Source organism: Alligator mississippiensis, chromosome 13 (assembly GCF_030867095.1).
Source record: "Alligator mississippiensis isolate rAllMis1 chromosome 13, rAllMis1, whole genome shotgun sequence".
Classification (NCBI taxonomy): domain Eukaryota; kingdom Metazoa; phylum Chordata; order Crocodylia; family Alligatoridae; genus Alligator; species Alligator mississippiensis.
The window spans coordinates 27,056,982-27,076,015 of record NC_081836.1 but is presented as its reverse complement, the minus strand read 5'-3'; the positions used below and the strand labels follow the sequence as shown (position 1 = coordinate 27,076,015).

Below are 19,034 nucleotides of genomic sequence, written 5' to 3'. Positions count from 1 at the left end.
TCAATGCAGGAATATTCCATTTATATCTAAATGACTCACCCAGCTACAAGGATCCTAAAAAACAGACACACCCCTCCCCCAGAGGACCCTGCTTAGTTGAGGACTTTTTGGGGGCTGAGAAGATGGGGATGCTTAGGGCAGATTGGTCCTTGCTGTGGGATAGGAACTCTGTCTATGGGGTTTCCGATTCCCCTGCTGAGTTCTACATAGCAAGGCCAAATCTGCATCGGAGCGCTGAGAGGACTGGTGTGATGAAGGGTGGGTAACAGTCTTGTGATGGGGGATGCTAATACAGAGGGGGTCTCTGGGCTTTATTATCTACTCACAGCGAGTCAAAGGCAAGGGGACTTTTTAGAGGATACAGTGCGTTGTGGAAGTAAATAATTCATAACCCGCCTGGGAAGTGACCTGGCAGCTCATTAAATACTTATAGCCCAGCCTACTGAACATTCCCAGAGCGGTTTTTTAAATGTGTCTCTACGCAGGTGGGTGCAGTCCTGCAGGGGGGAGGATGCATCTCAGCAGCAGCAGACCTCTGAGTCCTGCTCAGAGAGGGGCTGCCACATGCCAATTTGGCACTCACAAGGTGAAATGGCTAGGTCCCAGCCTTCCTTCTGCCTCATAGGGCATGAGCCACCTCCTTTCTGCATCCTGTACCATCTGCCTCAAGCTGGGAGAGCAGCTGCTTCCACCTGATACATCTAGCCCCCCCTGCCTCCTCTGCCCTCCTGCCTGTGGAGTCTGGCTTTAGCCCTCTCAGCTCCAGCCTTCTCTGGGATCTGGACGAGCAGCATGCAGTCTCTGCCCAGTGCCTTCTCCTTCCAGCAGGAAGTGCAGTCTCTGCTCCCACCAAGGACTGTGTAAAGTACTGAGCCTCCCTCAACAATCTTTCAACAAGCACTGGAGGCATTCAGCACCTCTCCAGTGCAGGATCTGGCCTCTAAACCCTGAAGACAAAAGTCTCTGGCAGCTCCAACAGAGCTCTGGAAACCTCCCTGTCTTTATAATCCTTGCCTTGTCCACTGGCATGGAAATTCTGCTGTCAGGCTTTGTAGAGCTGACTCCAACCCCCGGTCCCCTTGGGCTGGTGAGTCAGACACTCAGCACCACTTCCCACCCAGCATTCCTCTTTGTCCTCTTGTTTTCTGCACTCCCAGTGCTCCTGAAGTTGCAATCAGAGCAGCAAGATCTTTACTGTTATGAAATATTAATTGCAGCCCAAAGCAACCTTTCCCACACAGATGATTCACCTCTCTCCACCTCCTCCCAGCTCCTGGTGCTGGGGTGGAAAACCTGAAGGATCTAAATCCTGGGGTGTTTGATACTGAATGAGAAGCCCTTCCACCAGCCCTAGCACTCTGGGCAGTGTGTGCACCAGTAAAACAAATTCATGTTGGCCTCCAGGAGCTGCTAAGTCTGCATTCTGAGTGCCGAGAGAGGGAGGAAGGGAGAGAGATTGCTGCAGCATGCAGCATTCTGGGATATTCTGTGTTTCCACTACCATGCTGAAAGGGTTTCCTCCATCCCTTCTGGGGTGGTAGGAACAGGCAAAGCACCTGGCTTTGTGCTGTGGGGATTATTAAGCAGCATACTCACAGGAGGTACGGGGGCAACAGTGATGCTGGCACCACTGGGTGAGGACCTGAGCAAAAGGTCTGCAGCCTGGCAGGTCAGCAGCCCGGCAGGTCAGATAGTTATTGCTGAGCTCCTGGGCTAAAGGCATCTCCTGGAAGCTGTTTGCTTTGTATAAGATGTGGAACTCCAGTGTTTTGGGAAGGAGTCCAAACAACTCATCCTAAGGGCCTCAGCTTTTCTGCTCAGCCATGGAATAGCTGCAATGTGGAGGGCAGCAGCTCACACTCTTGCACTGCGCTGTCCTGAAGCAGTCATGTGGAGAGACAGGCAGGGTACTAGTGCCACGGGGAGTAGTGTGGGTGGCTGTATGTGCCATTTGACTGTGAGGGCTGACAAAGGAGAGGCTTCAGGACAACCAGGCTGGTGCCTTCTGTGCTGTGGCTGCTTGGCCACCTGCAATGGAACCGCAACCACAAATTAATTTTGAAGACTACACTTCTCAGGTGCCCAAATTTAGGTGCACAGCCTGCCTGAAGACCAAGCCCTGGGGATTGCATTTGGGCAACCTGATATAGAGAAGCACCCCAAATCAAAAGTCACCGTTGAAAGCTGCAGCCTTGGTGATTTGCCTAAGGTCACACTTCAAGGGGCTGGCAGAGGCAGGAAGAGAATTCAGCCCTATGCCTCATCTACAGCCTCTAGGTCCTGACTCAGCATTGCCCTGCATCTCACATCAGCCATGAAGCAGGCCACAAGACGAGTTTTTCTTCTCCAGCAGGTTCTGGCTGAAAGGAGGTGGCTCAGCTCAGATCCAAGGCCCTGCAGATGCCGGTCCTCCAACCAGTGACAGAAAGGCAGATCAGGGAGCGTATCTGCTGCAATGTGAGCTTGAGGTCCCCAGGACCTGCCATGGCCAAGAGGTTCAGAGGGCTAATGGGAATTTTCCTTGCTCTCTCTGTTACCACTGGGCTCCTCATACTGTTGCTGTTCTCAAGCTGATGGGCAGCAGAAACTCCCAAGTAGAGCAAACTGCCCATCAAGAATGACGGATGAATTTCAAATAACAAAAACAAACAGATTTTACTTTTTATATTTATTAAATAACTTAAATATTTATAAAACATAAAATAGGCTGGACATTGGAAGATACCAATCCCCTCAGGCACTTGCTCTCGTTCAGTGGGCTGGAGGTGGACCTGCCCAAGCTGCTGCCTGGCCATCGCTGGTGTGCCTCTTTGCTGGGGAAGGGCAAGGGCAGGCAAGCTCTGCGCCTTGCAACAGCCGCCCATACCCTGGGGCTTCCTTTGTGCCATCCCCAGGTGCTTCCTTCCCTGCTCAGGGCTCAGGATGGGGCTGCCACTGCTCGCCCACTGCCTCGCACCTCTGCCTGGTTCCTGTTTTTCCACAGTGGGCCCCTCCCTCTGCCCTTCCCACTGTGCCGGGCTCCCAGCACCTTCCCGGGAGGAGCGCAATAGAAAAAGTCCTGGCCCCTAACTTTTTTTCCCAATTCTGGAAATTGGGATAATCCTGACATGGTCACTAAACAAATGCTAAGGTTTAGCAAAGAAATTTCTCTGAAGACACAAATGTCCTATCTCTTACAGTTTTCAAGCTATTCACATTTAAAGAGCATTATGGACAGACAGACACATAGACAGATGGACTAAGCCTTCTATATCTATAGATTGGCTTAAAATAAACCAGAGCAATGGCTAAAGCATTCAACCAAACCACCCATACTGACTGCTAAATGAGAGGTTACATCTGCTTTCTCCCACAAGCAGGCTGATGGATGCCTAAGGAGTCCATGGCTGACTATTTCTATCCTACCTTGGCTGTCTATTAGGACCAAAACTCTGAGCATTAGCATGCCAAGGATCAATGCACTAATGCACGCAGCATTAGTGGAGCCATTGCCTATGCATGGTACCTTCCCACTACTTAAAAGCACATCAGAGATATCAGGCTCCTGGTGGAGCACAAATTAGCCATGGAAGTGCACCTTTTGCTTGAGTTCTAAAACAGAGAGTGCCTGCTGCTGAGAAACACCAGGAAGGGAGATGTGCACTTTCATTCATTCTGTCCCAGGAAAGCAAAATAATTAAATGCTGGAGTTTTGCATTGCTGAAAATTGTCACCTTTGGTTTTCCTGTTGGTAACTCCAGGGGATGTGCAGGGTAACCCATGCTCCGCTCAAAATAGCCTTGAAAAGGGATAGCAGCGGGATCATCTGTCCGCTGAGTGTCCAGGGACACCTGTTGGAGAAACACATGGGAGTGGTTCATCTAGCTTGATATTTGGCACTGCAAACAATACTTGTCATCAGCAGATTTCCAAGCATTAACCAAGGGGGGGATCAGTCTTTCCATGCTGTGGGTGGAGGATGTTGGCACAGGAAGGCAAAGGGACTTGTCCTGTATCCCCTGGGGTTAGTGGCAGAGCCAAGGATAGACTCCAGGATTCCAACAGGGTTGTCCAGCACCCCCCACCCCCTGACTTGCGAGTAGAAGCTGTGATCATTAGCCAGACCCACTGCCTCATGTCACTGGGAAATGTGTTGTGCACATCAGCATGGCATCTAAATGTCCCCACACTGCAGTGCTTACCACCATGGGCAACCCTTTCTAATTGCCAGTATTGAGGGAAGCGGCGGCGGGGGGAGTTAATACATACATGGCACACTCCTATCTTGTTTCATAGATTTCATAGACATTAGGGCTGGAAGGGACCTCGGAAGATCGAGTCCAGCCCCCTGCCCCAGGGGCAGGAAGTCAGTTGGGGTCATAGGATCCCAGCAAGATAAGCATCCACATTTTTCTTGAAGGCATTCAGTGTAGGTGTTTGAACTACACCTCCAGTGGCAGGCTATTCCAGACCCTGGGGGCTCAGACAGTAAAGAAGTCCTTCTTTATGTCCAGCCTGAAACAGTCTTGCAGGAGTTTATAACCATTTGACCTTGTCATCACTTGGGGTGCTCTGGTGAACAATCGCTCACCCAGATCCTGGTGAACGCCCCTGATAAACTTATAGGTGGCCACCAGATTGCCCCTGAGCCTGTGCTTTTCCAGGCTAAAGAGTCCCATAACTCTCAGCCTGTCGTTGTAAGGTCTGTTTTCCTGACCTCTGATCATCATGCGCATGGCTCTTTTCTGAACTCTTTCAAGCTTCTCCACATCCTTTTTGAATTGTGGAGCCCCAAACTGGATGCAGTACTCCAGCTGTGGCCTCACCAAGGCCGAGTACAACGGGAGAATGATGTCCCGGGATTCGCTTGAGAAGCATCTATGGATGCAAGCCAGCGTTTTGCTCACTTTACTAGCTGCAGCATCACATTGAAGGCTCATGTTCATGTTGTGGTCAATCATGACCCCCAAGTCCCTTTCATCTGTAGTGCTAACCAGCATAGCACTGCTGAGCCTATAAGGATGCTTCAGGTTTTTCCTCCCAAGGTGGAGAACCTTGCATTTTTCAGTGTTAAACACCATCAGGTTCTCATCTGCCCATTTGCTGAGCCTGTCAAGGTCAGCCTGGATCACCCTCCTGTCCTCAGGTGTGGATGGTTTACCCCAGAGTTTGGTATCATCGGCGAACTTGGCCAGTCCGCTTCTGACTCCCATGTCCACATAATTAATGAAGACGTTGAACAATATAGGTCCAAGGACAGAGCCTTGAGGGACCCCGCTGGTCACAGGGCACCATGACGATTGACTTCTGTCAAGCACCACCCTCTGGGTCTGACCATGGAGCCAATTCCCCAGCCAGTGGATCGTGGAGGACCCAAGGCTGCAGTTGGCCAGTTTTGCCAAGAGGTGATCATGGGATACTAGATCGAAGGCTTTTTTGAAGTCAAGATATATGACATCAATCTCTTCTCCTTTGTCCAGGTGATAGGTCACCTGGTCATAAAAGGAAATAAGATCGGTCAAGCAAGACCTACCCACAACAAACCTGTGCTGGCTATCCCTCAGGATATTGCCATTGGCCAGTCTGTTGAGAATGGCCTCTTTAATAATGGACAACATTGAAAGGGTCCAGAGGAGGGCCACCCGCATGATCTGGGGACAGCAGGGCAGACCCTACAATAAGAGGCTACGGGACCTGAACCTGTTCAGCCTTCCCAAAAGAAGGCTGAGGGGGGACCTTGTAACCATCTATAAACTCACTAGGGGGGACCAGAAGGGTTTGGGGGAGACCTTGTTTCCCCCAGTGCCCCCTGGGATAACAAGAAATAACGGCCACAAGTTGTTGGAGAGTAGGTTCAGATTAGACATCCATAGGAACTATTTCACAGTTAGGGAGGCTAGGATCTGGAACCAACTTCCAAGGGAAGTGGTGCTGGCTCCTACTCTGGGGGTCTTTAAGAAGCGGCTCGATGCTTACCTGGCTGGGGTCCCTTGAGCCCAGTTTCTCTCCTGCCCAGGCAGGGGGTCGGACTTGAAGATCTACAAGGTCCCTTCTGACCCTACTTCTATGATTCTATGATAATCTTTTTCAAGACCTTCCCCAGGATAGAGGTCAGGCTGATGGGCCTGTAGTTTGCCAGATCCACTTTCCTCTCTTTTTTGAAGATAGGCACCACATTGGCCTTCTTCCAATCTTTGGGCACTTCAGCAGAGCGCCAGGAGTTCTTGAAGATTCTTGCCAGCAGCTGAGCTATGATGTTAGCCAGCTCCTTGAGTACCCTGGGGTGTAAACTGTCAGGGCCGGCTGACTTGTAGGTGTCAAGCCTCTCAAGGTGTTCCTTCACAAGTTCAGCATTGATGGAGGGCAAGGGATCTCCCTCACCCAGGCCTCCCTGTCCTGTAATGGCCAGGGACGTCCCGTGGGACTGATGAAAGACCGATGCAAAGTACCCATTTAATAGGTTGGCTTTTTCCTGGGCGTCGGTCGTCAATTGTCCCTTCTGGTTTAGCAAGGGTCCAATGTTGCCCTTGCTGTTCCTCTAGCTCCCCACATATCTAAAAAAGGATTTTTTATTGTCCTTGATACTTATAGCTAGTTGGAGTTCTGTCGCAGCCTGGTTTAACCTGTCCTAAAGCTGGGTTCTCACAGGGAAACAGCTAGCTGAGGCTGGGCAGATGGTCTCTGATGAGAATAGACTGGGAGTCCTCAAAGCCAGAGAGCCAAGTTATCTTCAAACCACAAAATGGCTGGCCATGTGCCATTGGATAGCAGAATCTGTGGAGGCATAGGATGAGGGGGGCAGGTGAGGAGGGAGGATGGCCAAAGATTTTCCACTGATCAGGTCAAAGCAGCACTCCATGGGTTTACTGCACGGGCCTGCCAGCTCCCATGCCTAGGCCTGTTTGGGCAAGGTTTTTTTTTACCACAGCCTTCCTTTATATGAAGCAGATTTTGGGCTCATAGAAGAGAAACCTGGCTTTAGGAAAGAAGACAGAGAGAAGAGGCTGGCTTTGGCTGGTGGCCATAATGTGTATTACACCTCAAAGGAGACAGGCAAAACCCAGCCAGCTGCCCTTGCTGCTCAGCACCCTCTGTGCAGGTGGGAGCTCCACAAACCAGCAATTGTGTTCTCAGAGTGGCAGCAAACAAATATATTCATAATCCAGCCCTGCTCCCTGAACATCCCCAGCTCATCGCTGGATCTGCAAGAGACAAATTCACTAGCAGATGTCCTGCTGCATTCATCTGGCATTGGTTGTTACTATTTTTTCCCTCCCCACTGTTGCCAATAACCTTCTCTAGGGACCTGTGGGATTGTAGATTAAAGACTACAGTTAAAACCCTTGCTGAAACATGATGGGTGAGGAAGGCGGGAGTGGGGCTGAAGAGAAATCACAGAGTGAATTCTTTGTTAAACTCAGTCACATTCTCACTATACCTGGTGAGATCCAGGCAGGGATGGAGCTTTTCTCCTGACTGCTGTGTTATAATTCCACTTTGGTCTCAAACATCCTTACCTCAAGAGCCAGCTGCAATCCCATCTTTTGTGGGGAACTTAAACCACCCCCTTTTCTTTGACAGGTAGGTAAAAGAGAAGTAGAAAGGTGCCCATCTTGACTGGATGTAAATCAGCACAGTTCCACTGTATAGATTTGGCACCAGCAGACAATGTGGCCCAGAACAATTCAGTTATTTTAGCTCAGTGCAGCAAAAGGAACAGCAGCCTCAAAGTTACATAAAAGTACAAGGGCAATCCCAGTAGAGAGGCTCTATCAGTGAAGTGTCACATCAGTCCACTCAGATCATTTCACTTGACAGTCAGTGGGCCTGAAACCATGCGAGATTACAGTGGAAATCCCATAGCATGACGCCACAGCCACAAGAAATTCAGGGCCTGATCCTGAGCCCCTGCCCGTCCCACTGACTGGGTTCCCACCAGGATCAGGTGAAACCCATCCTCAGATCATCCAGATAACCCTTTAGTAGCTCTCTCCAGGTGACAGATCCCATTAGGGAGGGCAGACATTGCATTTAAAAGATAACCAATGCCAAGTTTGTTTAAAGGGGTCCCAGCAATAATACTGTAGCGACATTACTTGAGTGGTCAGTCTCCCCTCTTCACTCTCAAACCATTGCCTGAGCCAGTGCCAAGTCTTTCTAGCATCATCAATGAGGATGGTGCACTAAGGTCAAGGGAAGGAAGATGGCTTTGGCAGCTGAGGTCAAAGGGAAGCAAACCACTGTGCAGATATGATTCAAATGAGCAGGGAAACAAGAATTCAGGTTTTTACAGCTCTCAAACACTGAAGAGGAAGAGAAAGCAACAAGACACAGGAAACAGGATCTTCTCCCACAAGTGCTGAATCCTGATCAAGAATATTCATTCAAAGGAACACAGTGTATTAGCTCCCACCCCTGGCCCCCGAAGATGGGTGGGGATTTTGCCATTGACTACAAAGAAAAGCAAGGCCTGGAGGTAAGATTCCACTCTCCAGGACCTTGGACAGTTGTACACCTTGAACTAGGCTGATATCTTTGCCTATGTTGGTAGCATCTTACTCCATACACATTCCATTGGAGTTGCTGGAACCACTTGTAGAGCAAAGCCTAAACCAAAGTAAGAGGCTCAGAATGTGGGCCTTGGTGAATACATGGAAGCAGTTGTTGATGCATTGGATGAAACACAGTAGCTCACTCCTAACCTAACGAGAGTGGAGGGAGCAGAGTCCAACTCCTTTCTCATGAGTCTTCCCCTGCATGCTTGCTGATGCAGAGCCTAGAGCCTGGCGACTTCCCCATGCCCAATGCAACATCATGATCAGGAATGTCAGCTGCCATCAGGCAAGTTATAAAAGAAGCAAGCACGTACTTTTGCGAAAAATAGCTTTATTCTCGCATCATTAAAAGAGATTTACATTCTGACTAAAATAGGCAATTTAAAAATGGCTGCCAAGAGCACAAAGGTCCCCGTTATTAACTCATAAAATGCAAACACAAAATGTTGGGCAATGCAGTGCTACCCTGAAGCCTGTCTCTCAACCCAACTTGTACCTGTGGCAGCACAGCAAGTCCAGCTGGGATCCCCCCCACCAGAGCAGGCATTATGGTTATGATGAACTTTCTTACAGGGAGTACAAGTCAGTTATATTTATTAGGCCAAGCACTAGCCTGTTAAGCCAGGCTGCTTTTTAAAATGGGGCTATGGTGCGAAGCAAGTTTTATCTTTAAATGGCATAACTAAGGTGTTTTAGAACAAACACCAGTCTCATTTGTACGGGAACATTTTGTTCCCACATAGCAGTTAGACAGCAGATAATGTTAATGAAATGCAAAATCTACCACCACTTTTTAACTAGCCCTACATCTCTTTCTCTCTCTCCCTCCCCGTCTCCCCTCAACACGCAGTCTCACTTTCTCCAAAGGCTGTGCAAACCTTTTCTGGTATCATAACTTAAAGGAAAATTTAAAGTTGGAGGTTTTTGTAGCACAGCTGTTGTGAAATCTTCACACATTTCCATAATACCAGGTTTCTCACAGCACATTACAAAACTACACAAGATCCTTCCCAACACTCAAATGCATCTTCAGGCACTGAGTTGGGGGGGAGGAGGGGACAGGGAACTTGCCAGCTAGGGATTATAGATGTTCAGGCTTCCTAATAGAAGGCTTGCTTTCTGAAAGTCATCTTCACCCCATTGACAATGAAATAAGTTACCCTTTGTAGTTTTCAATGGCTGTAATCACATACACTGTCTTGATCATTCATTTGGCTGACGTTCTGAAAAACAGCAGCATTCTAAGGACTTCTTGTTCAGAATTAGAACCTGGATGTAGCGGAAGCCTTGGAGACCATGTTCAAGGCTGTACCAGGATGCAGATCCAGAGCACTGCATGCCTGCAAGCTGCTCTTCTGAGAGTGCAATGTATAGTGATGGAAATATGCACCCAGATGCAATAGTGATGGGGGCCTTAGAAGTCTCTTAATAAAACATAAGTTTAGCTCTTTGTTGCGAGATTTGTGCCATCTATTACTCTCTTACGTGATCCACAGACTGGCTGTTTTCGGGTTTGGATCTGATCAAATCCAAAATCACAAGAAATTTGAGAGGGAAAGAAATAGAAATCCGCTCTGATTAGAGGTGCTGGTCTTAGCCCATCTCCAGTGTAATGTAACAAGATGCTCTTATCTCTATGTCTAACCACAGGGTAGATGAAATCAATAGCACTGTACAGGATTTTCAAGATATTCAAGTCGGAAAGTGACATCTCAGCAGTGTAACTATGAAGCATAGGGCAGAAGGAAAGCAGCTTGCTGTCTGAATCAGGGCAGAACAGAGCCTTCTGGATCCTTCCCACGCTGCTAGAGAACACATCTAGAAACCAAAGGAAAATGTCACAACTCCTTTGTGAAGCCTGGATTCTGCAAGTATAGGCGAAGGGGAAGCCCCTCCCCTGGGGTTTCTAAGGCCCAGGTTAGAGACATTGACATCAATGTAACTCGCTGCTGTAGCCACCTTCATGCAAACCTCACACTTAAACACACTGCAGTGGCATCATTGTGATGTCATCTGAACAGTTCCTGCTTTAAGCTCCGTTTTACCTCAAAGCTGTATGTCTTGGATACGATTTGAACAAAGACAGCTACACCGATGCAGTTAGACCATGAACCTGATGGTGTTTAACACCGAAAAATGCAAGGTTCTCCACTTTCAGAAGAAAAACCTGCAGCATGCTTATAGACTCGGCAGTGCCAGTTAGCACCACGGGTGAAAGGGACTTGGGGGTCATGACTGACCACAAGATGAACATGAGCCTTCAGTGTGATGCTGCAGCTAGTAAAGCGAACAAAACGCTGGCTTGCATCCATAGATGCTTCTCATGCAAATCCCAGGACATCATTTTCCTGTTGTACTCGGCCTTGGTGAGGCCACAGCTGGAGTACTGCATCCAGTTTTGGGCCCCACAATTCAAAAAGGATGTGGAGAAGCTTGAGACAGTGCAGAGGAGAGCCAAAGGCATGATCAAGGGTCAGGAAAACAGACCTTATGAAGAGAGGCTGAGAACCATGGGACTCTTCAGTCTGGAAAAGCGCAGGCTCGGGTGATCTGGTGGCCACCTATAAGTTTATCAGGGGCGCTCACCAGGATCTGAGGGAACGTCTGTCACCAGAGCATCCCAAGGGACGATAAGGTCGAATGGTCACAAACTCCTTCATGACCATTTTATGCTGGACATAAGAACGCTTCTTTACTGTCTGAGCCCCCAAGGTTTGGAATAGACTGCTGCCAGAGGTGGTTCAAGCACCTACTTTGAACGCCTTCGAGAGACAATTGGATGTTTATCTTGCTGGGATCCTATGATCCCTGCTGACTTCCTTCTCCTAGGGCAGGACTTGATGATCTTCTGAGGTCCCTTCCAGCCCTAATGTCTATGAAATCTACGAAACCACTGCAAGCTTCTCTAATTTACCACCCAGATGCTTCAAAGTCCCACCTTCAACACACATTGAAGTGGAAATCAGTATCTGGGCCAATTTACATGTCATACAACCCCACTATTTTAGTGTTTTTGATGTCATGAAGGCAGAACAGAGCTCCCTGTGTTGTCCTATTCTACCTCAGAGCTGGCAAGCAGCTCGTCAGCCAACTGATCCTCAGGAAGCTCTGAGTAACCTAGCCCACCAGGTGGTTTTGAGCAGTAGGGGGTCTCCAGCTGAAATCTATCAGTAAGATGAATGCTTTCTTTGAGAGATGTCTGACATCCTGTTCCTGATAGTGTGAGACTTGCAGGATATTTCACTTTAGTACACTGCCTATTTCTATCTACTAATTACAATAGCTATGCAGCTGTGTAGCTACAATATCTATGTAACTGCCCTGTACACTATAATCATACATCAGTTTTAACAAGAGGTCCTTGCATGTGAAATGTTTACGGAGAGGGGAGCGGGGCAAAGAAACAGGAAACAGATCAGTGCTGATAACTACAATCTGCATTACCCTCACTGGAAGTGATGCAACATGCAGTGAGAGCTTTTGATATACTGCATCACTCTTTGGATCTTGGTTTCCAGATTGTAGAAAGTGTCTGTGTATGCAGGTATGTATGATAACAGCTGTACATATACCTGTGTAACAAGGCTTAAATCCAACTGCAGGACTGCGTTAGGGAAAACCCCAAACCCACAAACTGAGCCTTTTTTCCAACTGAATTACAGAACTCTTTCCTTTCCACAACATCATGGTGTTTTGGCCATGGGAGGAAAGTTTTTATCAATAGCAAAATCACCAGATAAGGATGACAGCACAACATGTATTTATGTGCAATGTAGGTTTTTTTTTAAATCACACCAAACATGAAGAACCAGATCATGTGTCATATATGAACTGGCACTTTAAAGGGGAAGAGATAATGAAGAGGAAGTCTATTAATAAAGAGCATATATACAAGATCACAGTCCTTCAAAGATGTGCTTCAGTCAATGTTTGTCATCCTGTTACAGAAACAGGTGGGGTGGGGAAGAGAAGGGATGAAAGGTTCAACTTCCCAGGTCAAGGTCTGAATAGGCACTGTCTTCTTAAGTCAGCACTACAGTACATGGAGCTTTTCACCCTTTGCAAAGAAATATTAGTATTGGACACAGCCTGTTTTAGGATGGAAGAAGATGCTGATCTCACTGTAGAAGATGGCTCCTAGCTAGCATGACTGAAATTGGCTTGAGATCTCCTGACCTGGGCAGATATTGCTCTGTTCCAGTGGCTCTCTGCCCATAACCAGAAAAGGTTTAACAAATGACCCTCCTACACTGGAGCCTTTTTAAAAGACAGGTAACCAACCATGAGGTGGCAGAAAGAATACAAGCTCCTATCAATGATACAGAGAAGCTGGAGTGTCAGTAGCAATCTGGAGCTCAGTAAAGATAGTTTTGGCAGGGCAGTGAGTGACAGAGGTGGTTTTCATATCTGTGTTGTGCACTCAAAACAGGGTGACTCTGTGCCTCAGGAAGTTCAGTTTTTTAGGTTGTTCAGGAGGCTATATGTCAGTTTTACCAGTACTTTACAATTCTTAAATCAATGTCAGAGTCTTGAGAGAGCTAATTTAATGCTGGAGCATCTAGTAAACTTGGCACTTTCCCAATACAAAAGGTCATGTTTGTTGGGTTTAATGGCTCTGTGGTATCCCTTGGGGTGAAAGAATTGCTCAATCCCAACATGCAGCTGTGATTACGACTGTCCTAAATAAGCTGCTTTGCCTCACAGAAAGAATGTCTGAAAAAGCCATTAGCAGACATTGTCTTGGCAGGACAAAAGAAAACACCTCACAACATTCAAGAAACTGAGCTGGGCATTGGGGGATATGAGTGTGTGTGATACCAGTAGATATGGCACCATAGTAGAAAGACAGTTCTTGGAAAGAATACAGGAGCGTAGCACTGGAATGGACCTCCTTGGCTCATCAAGTCTAGCCTCTTGCTATCGCAGGCACCACGCTGTGTGGTGCTATTGCTGGCACCACATTGCAGGTACCACATTGTGTACCTTTTCAAGCCCCATCTTGGAAGTTGTTTGTGTTTTTTCCCTGACTACTCTGACTGGAAGTTTCTTCCAGAATCTCACTGCTCTTAGTTTGGAGCCTTCTTCGATTTTCAGCCCAAGTTTCTTCACAGCTAGTTTAAAAGTATTTGTTTGCAGGACTACATTATCCTTTATCTTGAGCGCCTCTTCCCCACTAAGCCAGAAGTGTCAAACACCCTTTTGGATCCAGCCCCTGGGCTCCATGTAGGCTGGGTCTGGACGTGGTGGTGGCAAATGGCAGTGGCTGTGTGGGTTAATGCAACCATTGCTCACCCCTGCCACTGTTGAGCATTGCTAACAGGGTTCCATGTCCAGGATTTTGGCAGTGGGCCCCACCCCTGAATTTTCAGGCCCTCTACATGCCCTACAGGCCACGTGACATGGCTCCATGGGCCAGATCCGGCCTGTAGACTGTAAGGCTGAGACTGATGCTCTAAGCTAAAGAACTAAGAGACTGGAGGCCAAACTTTTTTTTTCTGGTTTCAGGAAAGAATCACATCAAACTAACAGGATCCAACCTTGTGAAAAGCTAGAGGCACTGAAGATATGAAGCACTGGTGACAGTAACAGTGAAACAGCTATTCTTCCTTCTCAAAGCATCTTCTGTGTACATCCAGAGTCCCATCTGTACAGTAGAACTTTACCACAGCTAGCACCAAGGCGCACACTGTGAGAGCAAGCCAAAATTTTTTCCAGTTTTCATTGCAGAACTTTTATAAGAAAAATTCCAGTGGCTAGGTCACTCAGACAACCTCACTGTCTTCATATTCTACTCTGATGCCTGCCATTGAAGATAATAAGGTAAAGAAAGAAATTTTCCTTGGTGGCAGGTTGTCCCAAAATGGCTTACTGCAGAGTTTTATGAACCTTCTTTGAAGGATACACCATTTGCCAGTGTCTGAGATGCTATACGGGACAAGGTAGACCACTCATCTGATCCAGGCTCATGTATCAAATGTTTCTACTTCAATCTGAGGACAGTGGTGTGATCCAAGTGTTTTCAGTAGGGCTTAATAAATGTAAAGAGAGGTCCTTCTTAAGATGAGTAAAGGCATTAAAATCTGGCTTAAAGGAAAGAAGGGAAATTTGAAAGGGCTATTCTATCACAGAGAGACTGATTGTGAACAGCTTACAAGAAAAGTCTCAATGGAGATTAAGCATTCACCATTGTAAGGGGTCACAATCTGGCCTTAATTAGGCCAATAGGAAAATTATTGTTTGTACATGGTATACTCGCGATGTTCCACAACAGTCCAAATGCTGAAGCCAATACTGGTATTTTACATACTGAACATCAAAGATCAACTCAGAACTTGATGCTGCCTGTAGCCACCTACAAATCAACATTTCATTCAAAATCTGTAGTGATATTAGGTTGGTTTTTCCAAGATAGTTTCTTTCAATAACATTTTTTGGCTCAAAAAAAAGCAGAAAATGTTGTTTTGGCAGCTCTAGCCCCCCAAACTTATTGTTAGCTCTGAGGTAACTCCCCTGCACTTTGCCCTTACAAAAACCTAGATGGCCATGTACATCTCCATCAACGTTCACTCTTGCCTACTAAGGATTGCTTTTGGGAAGGTCTTAACCAAATGCCCCTGTAAACAGATTAATTTTTTTCAGATCATGCCTGCGGACAAAGGGGTGAAGGCCGTACTCTGAGAGGATTTCATACTCATGTATGTGTGGGTAAAAAGAGTTTAAAATCTCAAAGCATTATGCATACAACAGGTCAAATCTTCCTCCCTCCAAGTACCCAGGTTAGACAATGTGTGGAATATATGGATTCTTCCTTCACTGCCCTATGGAGTGCCAGTTGTGCTCCATTTGGACAACCACTGAAGCCCTAAAGCTGCAACATATTCTCTCCCTAGTATGCTCTGCTCTTATGTGGGACAATGGCCAGAGGCGATATATGGAAGTATTCCAACTAGATCCCATTTCCCTCAGTCCTGTCTCCCTACACCCAGCTGCAGAGGAATGCAGGGGCAGAGTTTGCAGTCTGGACACCACAACTCCTCTCTTCCTCCCCCATGCCAGTTCCTGAAAACAGCACTTTTGGAAGAAGATGGGGCAGGATTTAACTTATAGGAATTGCACCAGACTGGTTTTGTATAAGTGCTCTCTAGCGACCTTCAAGCGCACACCTGGTTCCGACTGCAACGTGTGTCCCTGGGCCCTGTGCATTGGGTTGCGTTCAACCCCGAGGGAGACCCCAACACTCGCCTGCCACAACCTGTCTTTTCTTCATTGGTGGGGTTCCTCCTTGGGGCTTCTTGCAGACCAGGTGCTGCCCTTTGCGGGCAATCTTGGGACTCCACCTCCCCTACACCCCAGCCATACGCCAGCCCTCAGGACCACTGGATGATGGGTCGCTGGCCCATCCCTTTTTGATGTTCTCATTCGTTCTCTTCTCTCCTTGTCCGTCCCTCAATGACCTTTCACCCCAGATGATGACAAGGTGGGGGATCATTCTCATCTCTGCGCCTGTTCTCCCTCTTGAGGCTTCTGCTGTGCTACCTCAGTCCTCTCTCTTGGCTCGGGGATACTTGGGGTTACCTCCCCCCACCCAGTCCAGGTTCCATGCACCCCCTGAAATAAAGTAATTAAAAAAAAAGAAGAGAAGAATAATTGGGGTACGGGCTTCTGCCCACCCCACTCATGGGTCCGGTGTCTGTGGTCCATGAGAACCCTCAACACTGTCCCTCCTTGGCCTGGCTGGCCTGCCGAGCCGGGTGTGTAATTCTTCTAATGCGGTCAAGACCCCTCCCGCAGGTCTCCATCCAGCCTCCTTCCGAGCTGTCAACCCTGTGGAGTCGCAGCTTGGGGAGCAGCTTTGCCTTCTGGCTTCAGCATTGCTGCCCCCATCTCCATTTTCCCATCACTGGCTTTTAAATCTGCTGGGCAGCGGTTTTTGCTGACGTCATCCACCGGTGCCATTCTCAGCCAGCAATAAAAGCGTCTGATGAACCGCGCTGGCAGCCCTTCTTGGCGTGGCTCTGCTTTTCCTAGGGACAGTAAGTGTACCTTCTTTTCAGGGCTTTCTATTTCTTTTTTTGGGTGGGTCAGCCCTGTCTCAGGTCCCACCGGAGGAGGCTGCTCTGGTGCCTCCATTTTTGTCCCCCTGGAACAGGAATCTTTTCACTCACCAGCTTACTGCATCCATATGGCCCTAAGAACTCATACAGAAAGACACACAGAACATCAAGCCATTTAGGACCTACTTCCTGGACTACACTGTATGCTGGTTCTATGAGGCACTGATGGCTTTATTCTTGGCTTTAAAAATATCCTTTACCCCTGCACCACCAGGCAGGCACCTCAGGATCTAGGGTAGAATAACATTCCATTAGTAGCCTGGAAACCAAATCAATTCTATGAGCATCTTTACTTGTGCTCGGGGGTGAAGAGGTGCATTTTAATTAGAGTGGCTCTTAAGAGCCACTCTAATTAAAACGCCTGCAGCATCTCATGTATTCAGTGTCCTGTACTTCAAAATGATGGTGGGGGTGCTTTAACTAAAGCTTGTTCAATGAGCTTTAGTTAAAGCACCCCTACTGCCAGTTCGAAATGCAAGGACACTGAATATACAAGATGGTGAGGCTGCTGGAGCATTCTAATTAGAACGCTCCAGCAGACTTGATTAAAATGAACTAATTAGAATGAACTCATTAGAACGTGCCAGAGCAGGCATCAGACACATGTATAGGTGCCCAACGAGACCATATAGGAGGAGGAAATCTGAAGGAGAACACACAAAATACTCCCTCTTTAACAGTTCAGCCCTTCCTGCTCAGGACCGAAGCAAGGATCTGGCAGCTGCTGGCCCCGTGCTGTCTTTGGCCCAGGAGCTGCGGGGTTAAATGTTTGTTTTGGCTGCATCTTTCCTGGCCGGCTCCTTGCCTTCTGTTTAGTCCTGCTTCTCCCCTTTGTGCTTCCAAGGGTAGATTAGCTCTCCCAGGAACAACTTTTTGCAGAGAGACCCCCAGGAATCCTTAGGATAACAGCTGTAGGTTGGGAGCCTGTATGTCTGCACCACGCTGCCATAGGACAGAGGGTTTATCTGGAAGTAGAGAAGAAGAAAGAGGGAAAGTAGCAATGAAAACTGACAATGCTGAGAATTACAGACAGTTGGCACCCAAGGCCCCAATGTGTTGCCCAAGAATGAACAAATGAATCCTCCCAATATCCCTTAGGAAGGTATTATCATCCTTATTTTACAGGTGAGGAAACATGATTTGGCAACCGTTGATCCTTCTGGATCATACTGTATGTCTGAGAGGTCACCCAGACCTTTGATGCATATACCTAGACAGGAAAATGGAGGAGTGGAGGCTGCCCAGACCTTCCAACCCCCTTTAGGCCATGGAGACAAAATCCAAAGGCCAGATTGAGTCCAGAAATTTGGTGCCTCCATGGCTGTAGGAAACAGAGGCATGATCCTAAATGTTAGTGGGGTTTGAGCGCACTGCCAACCCACCTTTCCCCTCCCTCCCACTCGGCACGTCAAAATGGCAGGGCACTTTAACCAAGACCCTTTAGTTGACTGCAATAATGGAGAGAGGCTTAGTTCTGCGAGCAACTGAATGCCCTTTTGAAGATGTTTTCTTGTGTTCTCTTGCACTTTTCTGGACTCTGCCTGTGAGCTATCTTCTTCAGTGACTCTATTCTGCAAGTTGCCGAGTGCTCTCTCTGGCCCTGACCCAGCAATGCACTTTATCTACACTCAGGTCCTACTCAACGGGGTGTTGAGTCCTGATGGATACAGGCCACCAAATATTTCACATTAATATACAATGACATTATAAAATTAATTATCTTTGACTGGATTTACATCTTGTTTGTAGCTGCTTTCTACCAATATCCTAGTGTAGTGGGGAGGGGGGACAACCGTTTTGGCAGACATGCCACAAATTAGCCGTGAATCATCCCCAGGCCACTACAAACTCCTTCCCCTGCCCAATCTGCTGCTCTGCTTTCTGCTCTCAGCCTTATACTTTGTTCCTGACTCACTGTTCTGATTTTTATTTCCTTCCTTGTGCTCTGTATCTGCTTTGCTTCCTGCCTTGTCTGCCACTGTGCTGCGTGCCCTCACCCCTGATCTGCTACAGGTCACACAAACAGACTTCCCATGAAAGTGATGCTTGGGGTATCAATGTACAATTTATGGATTCTGAGTGGAGGTAGGAAATGGCTGTCTCACTGAATGACTCAGCTGATGTAGTGTCAGTCATCAACTGTCAGGCTACATCATGTCTCACAAGACCAGGAATGATGGACATTTATTAAGCTTTGATGGGAGTTCCTGAGAACAATGGTATGGCTGAAGCCTACAGAAACCAGTCCACTCTGCTAAGACAGGGTTTGAACAATGGACTTACTACAGAACCTGGACAGGGGACTCAGGAAGACATAGGAAGTTTAGGCTGGGAAAGGGAGAGGGTAGGGCATGCTTTTCTAGCAGACAGACCAGCCAAGGAAGAG

The 19,034-nt window shown here is 47.6% G+C and overlaps 1 protein-coding gene across 3 annotated transcripts in view; it reads right to left on the bottom strand.

Moving 5' to 3' along the window:
• Positions 1 to 15,234: 15,234 nt before the first annotated feature.
• The window catches only part of PIGQ (phosphatidylinositol glycan anchor biosynthesis class Q), a 61,194-nt gene continuing 57,394 nt past the window's right edge, over positions 15,235 to 19,034 (bottom strand). For all 3 annotated transcript variants that reach the window (XM_019493062.2, XM_019493061.2, XM_014597442.3), the window contains exon 11: positions 15,235 to 17,613. In XM_019493062.2, coding sequence (XP_019348607.1) covers positions 17,461 to 17,613 — 153 coding nt within the window. In that variant the 3' untranslated portion in view covers positions 15,235 to 17,460. The remainder of the gene's footprint in view (positions 17,614 to 19,034) is intronic.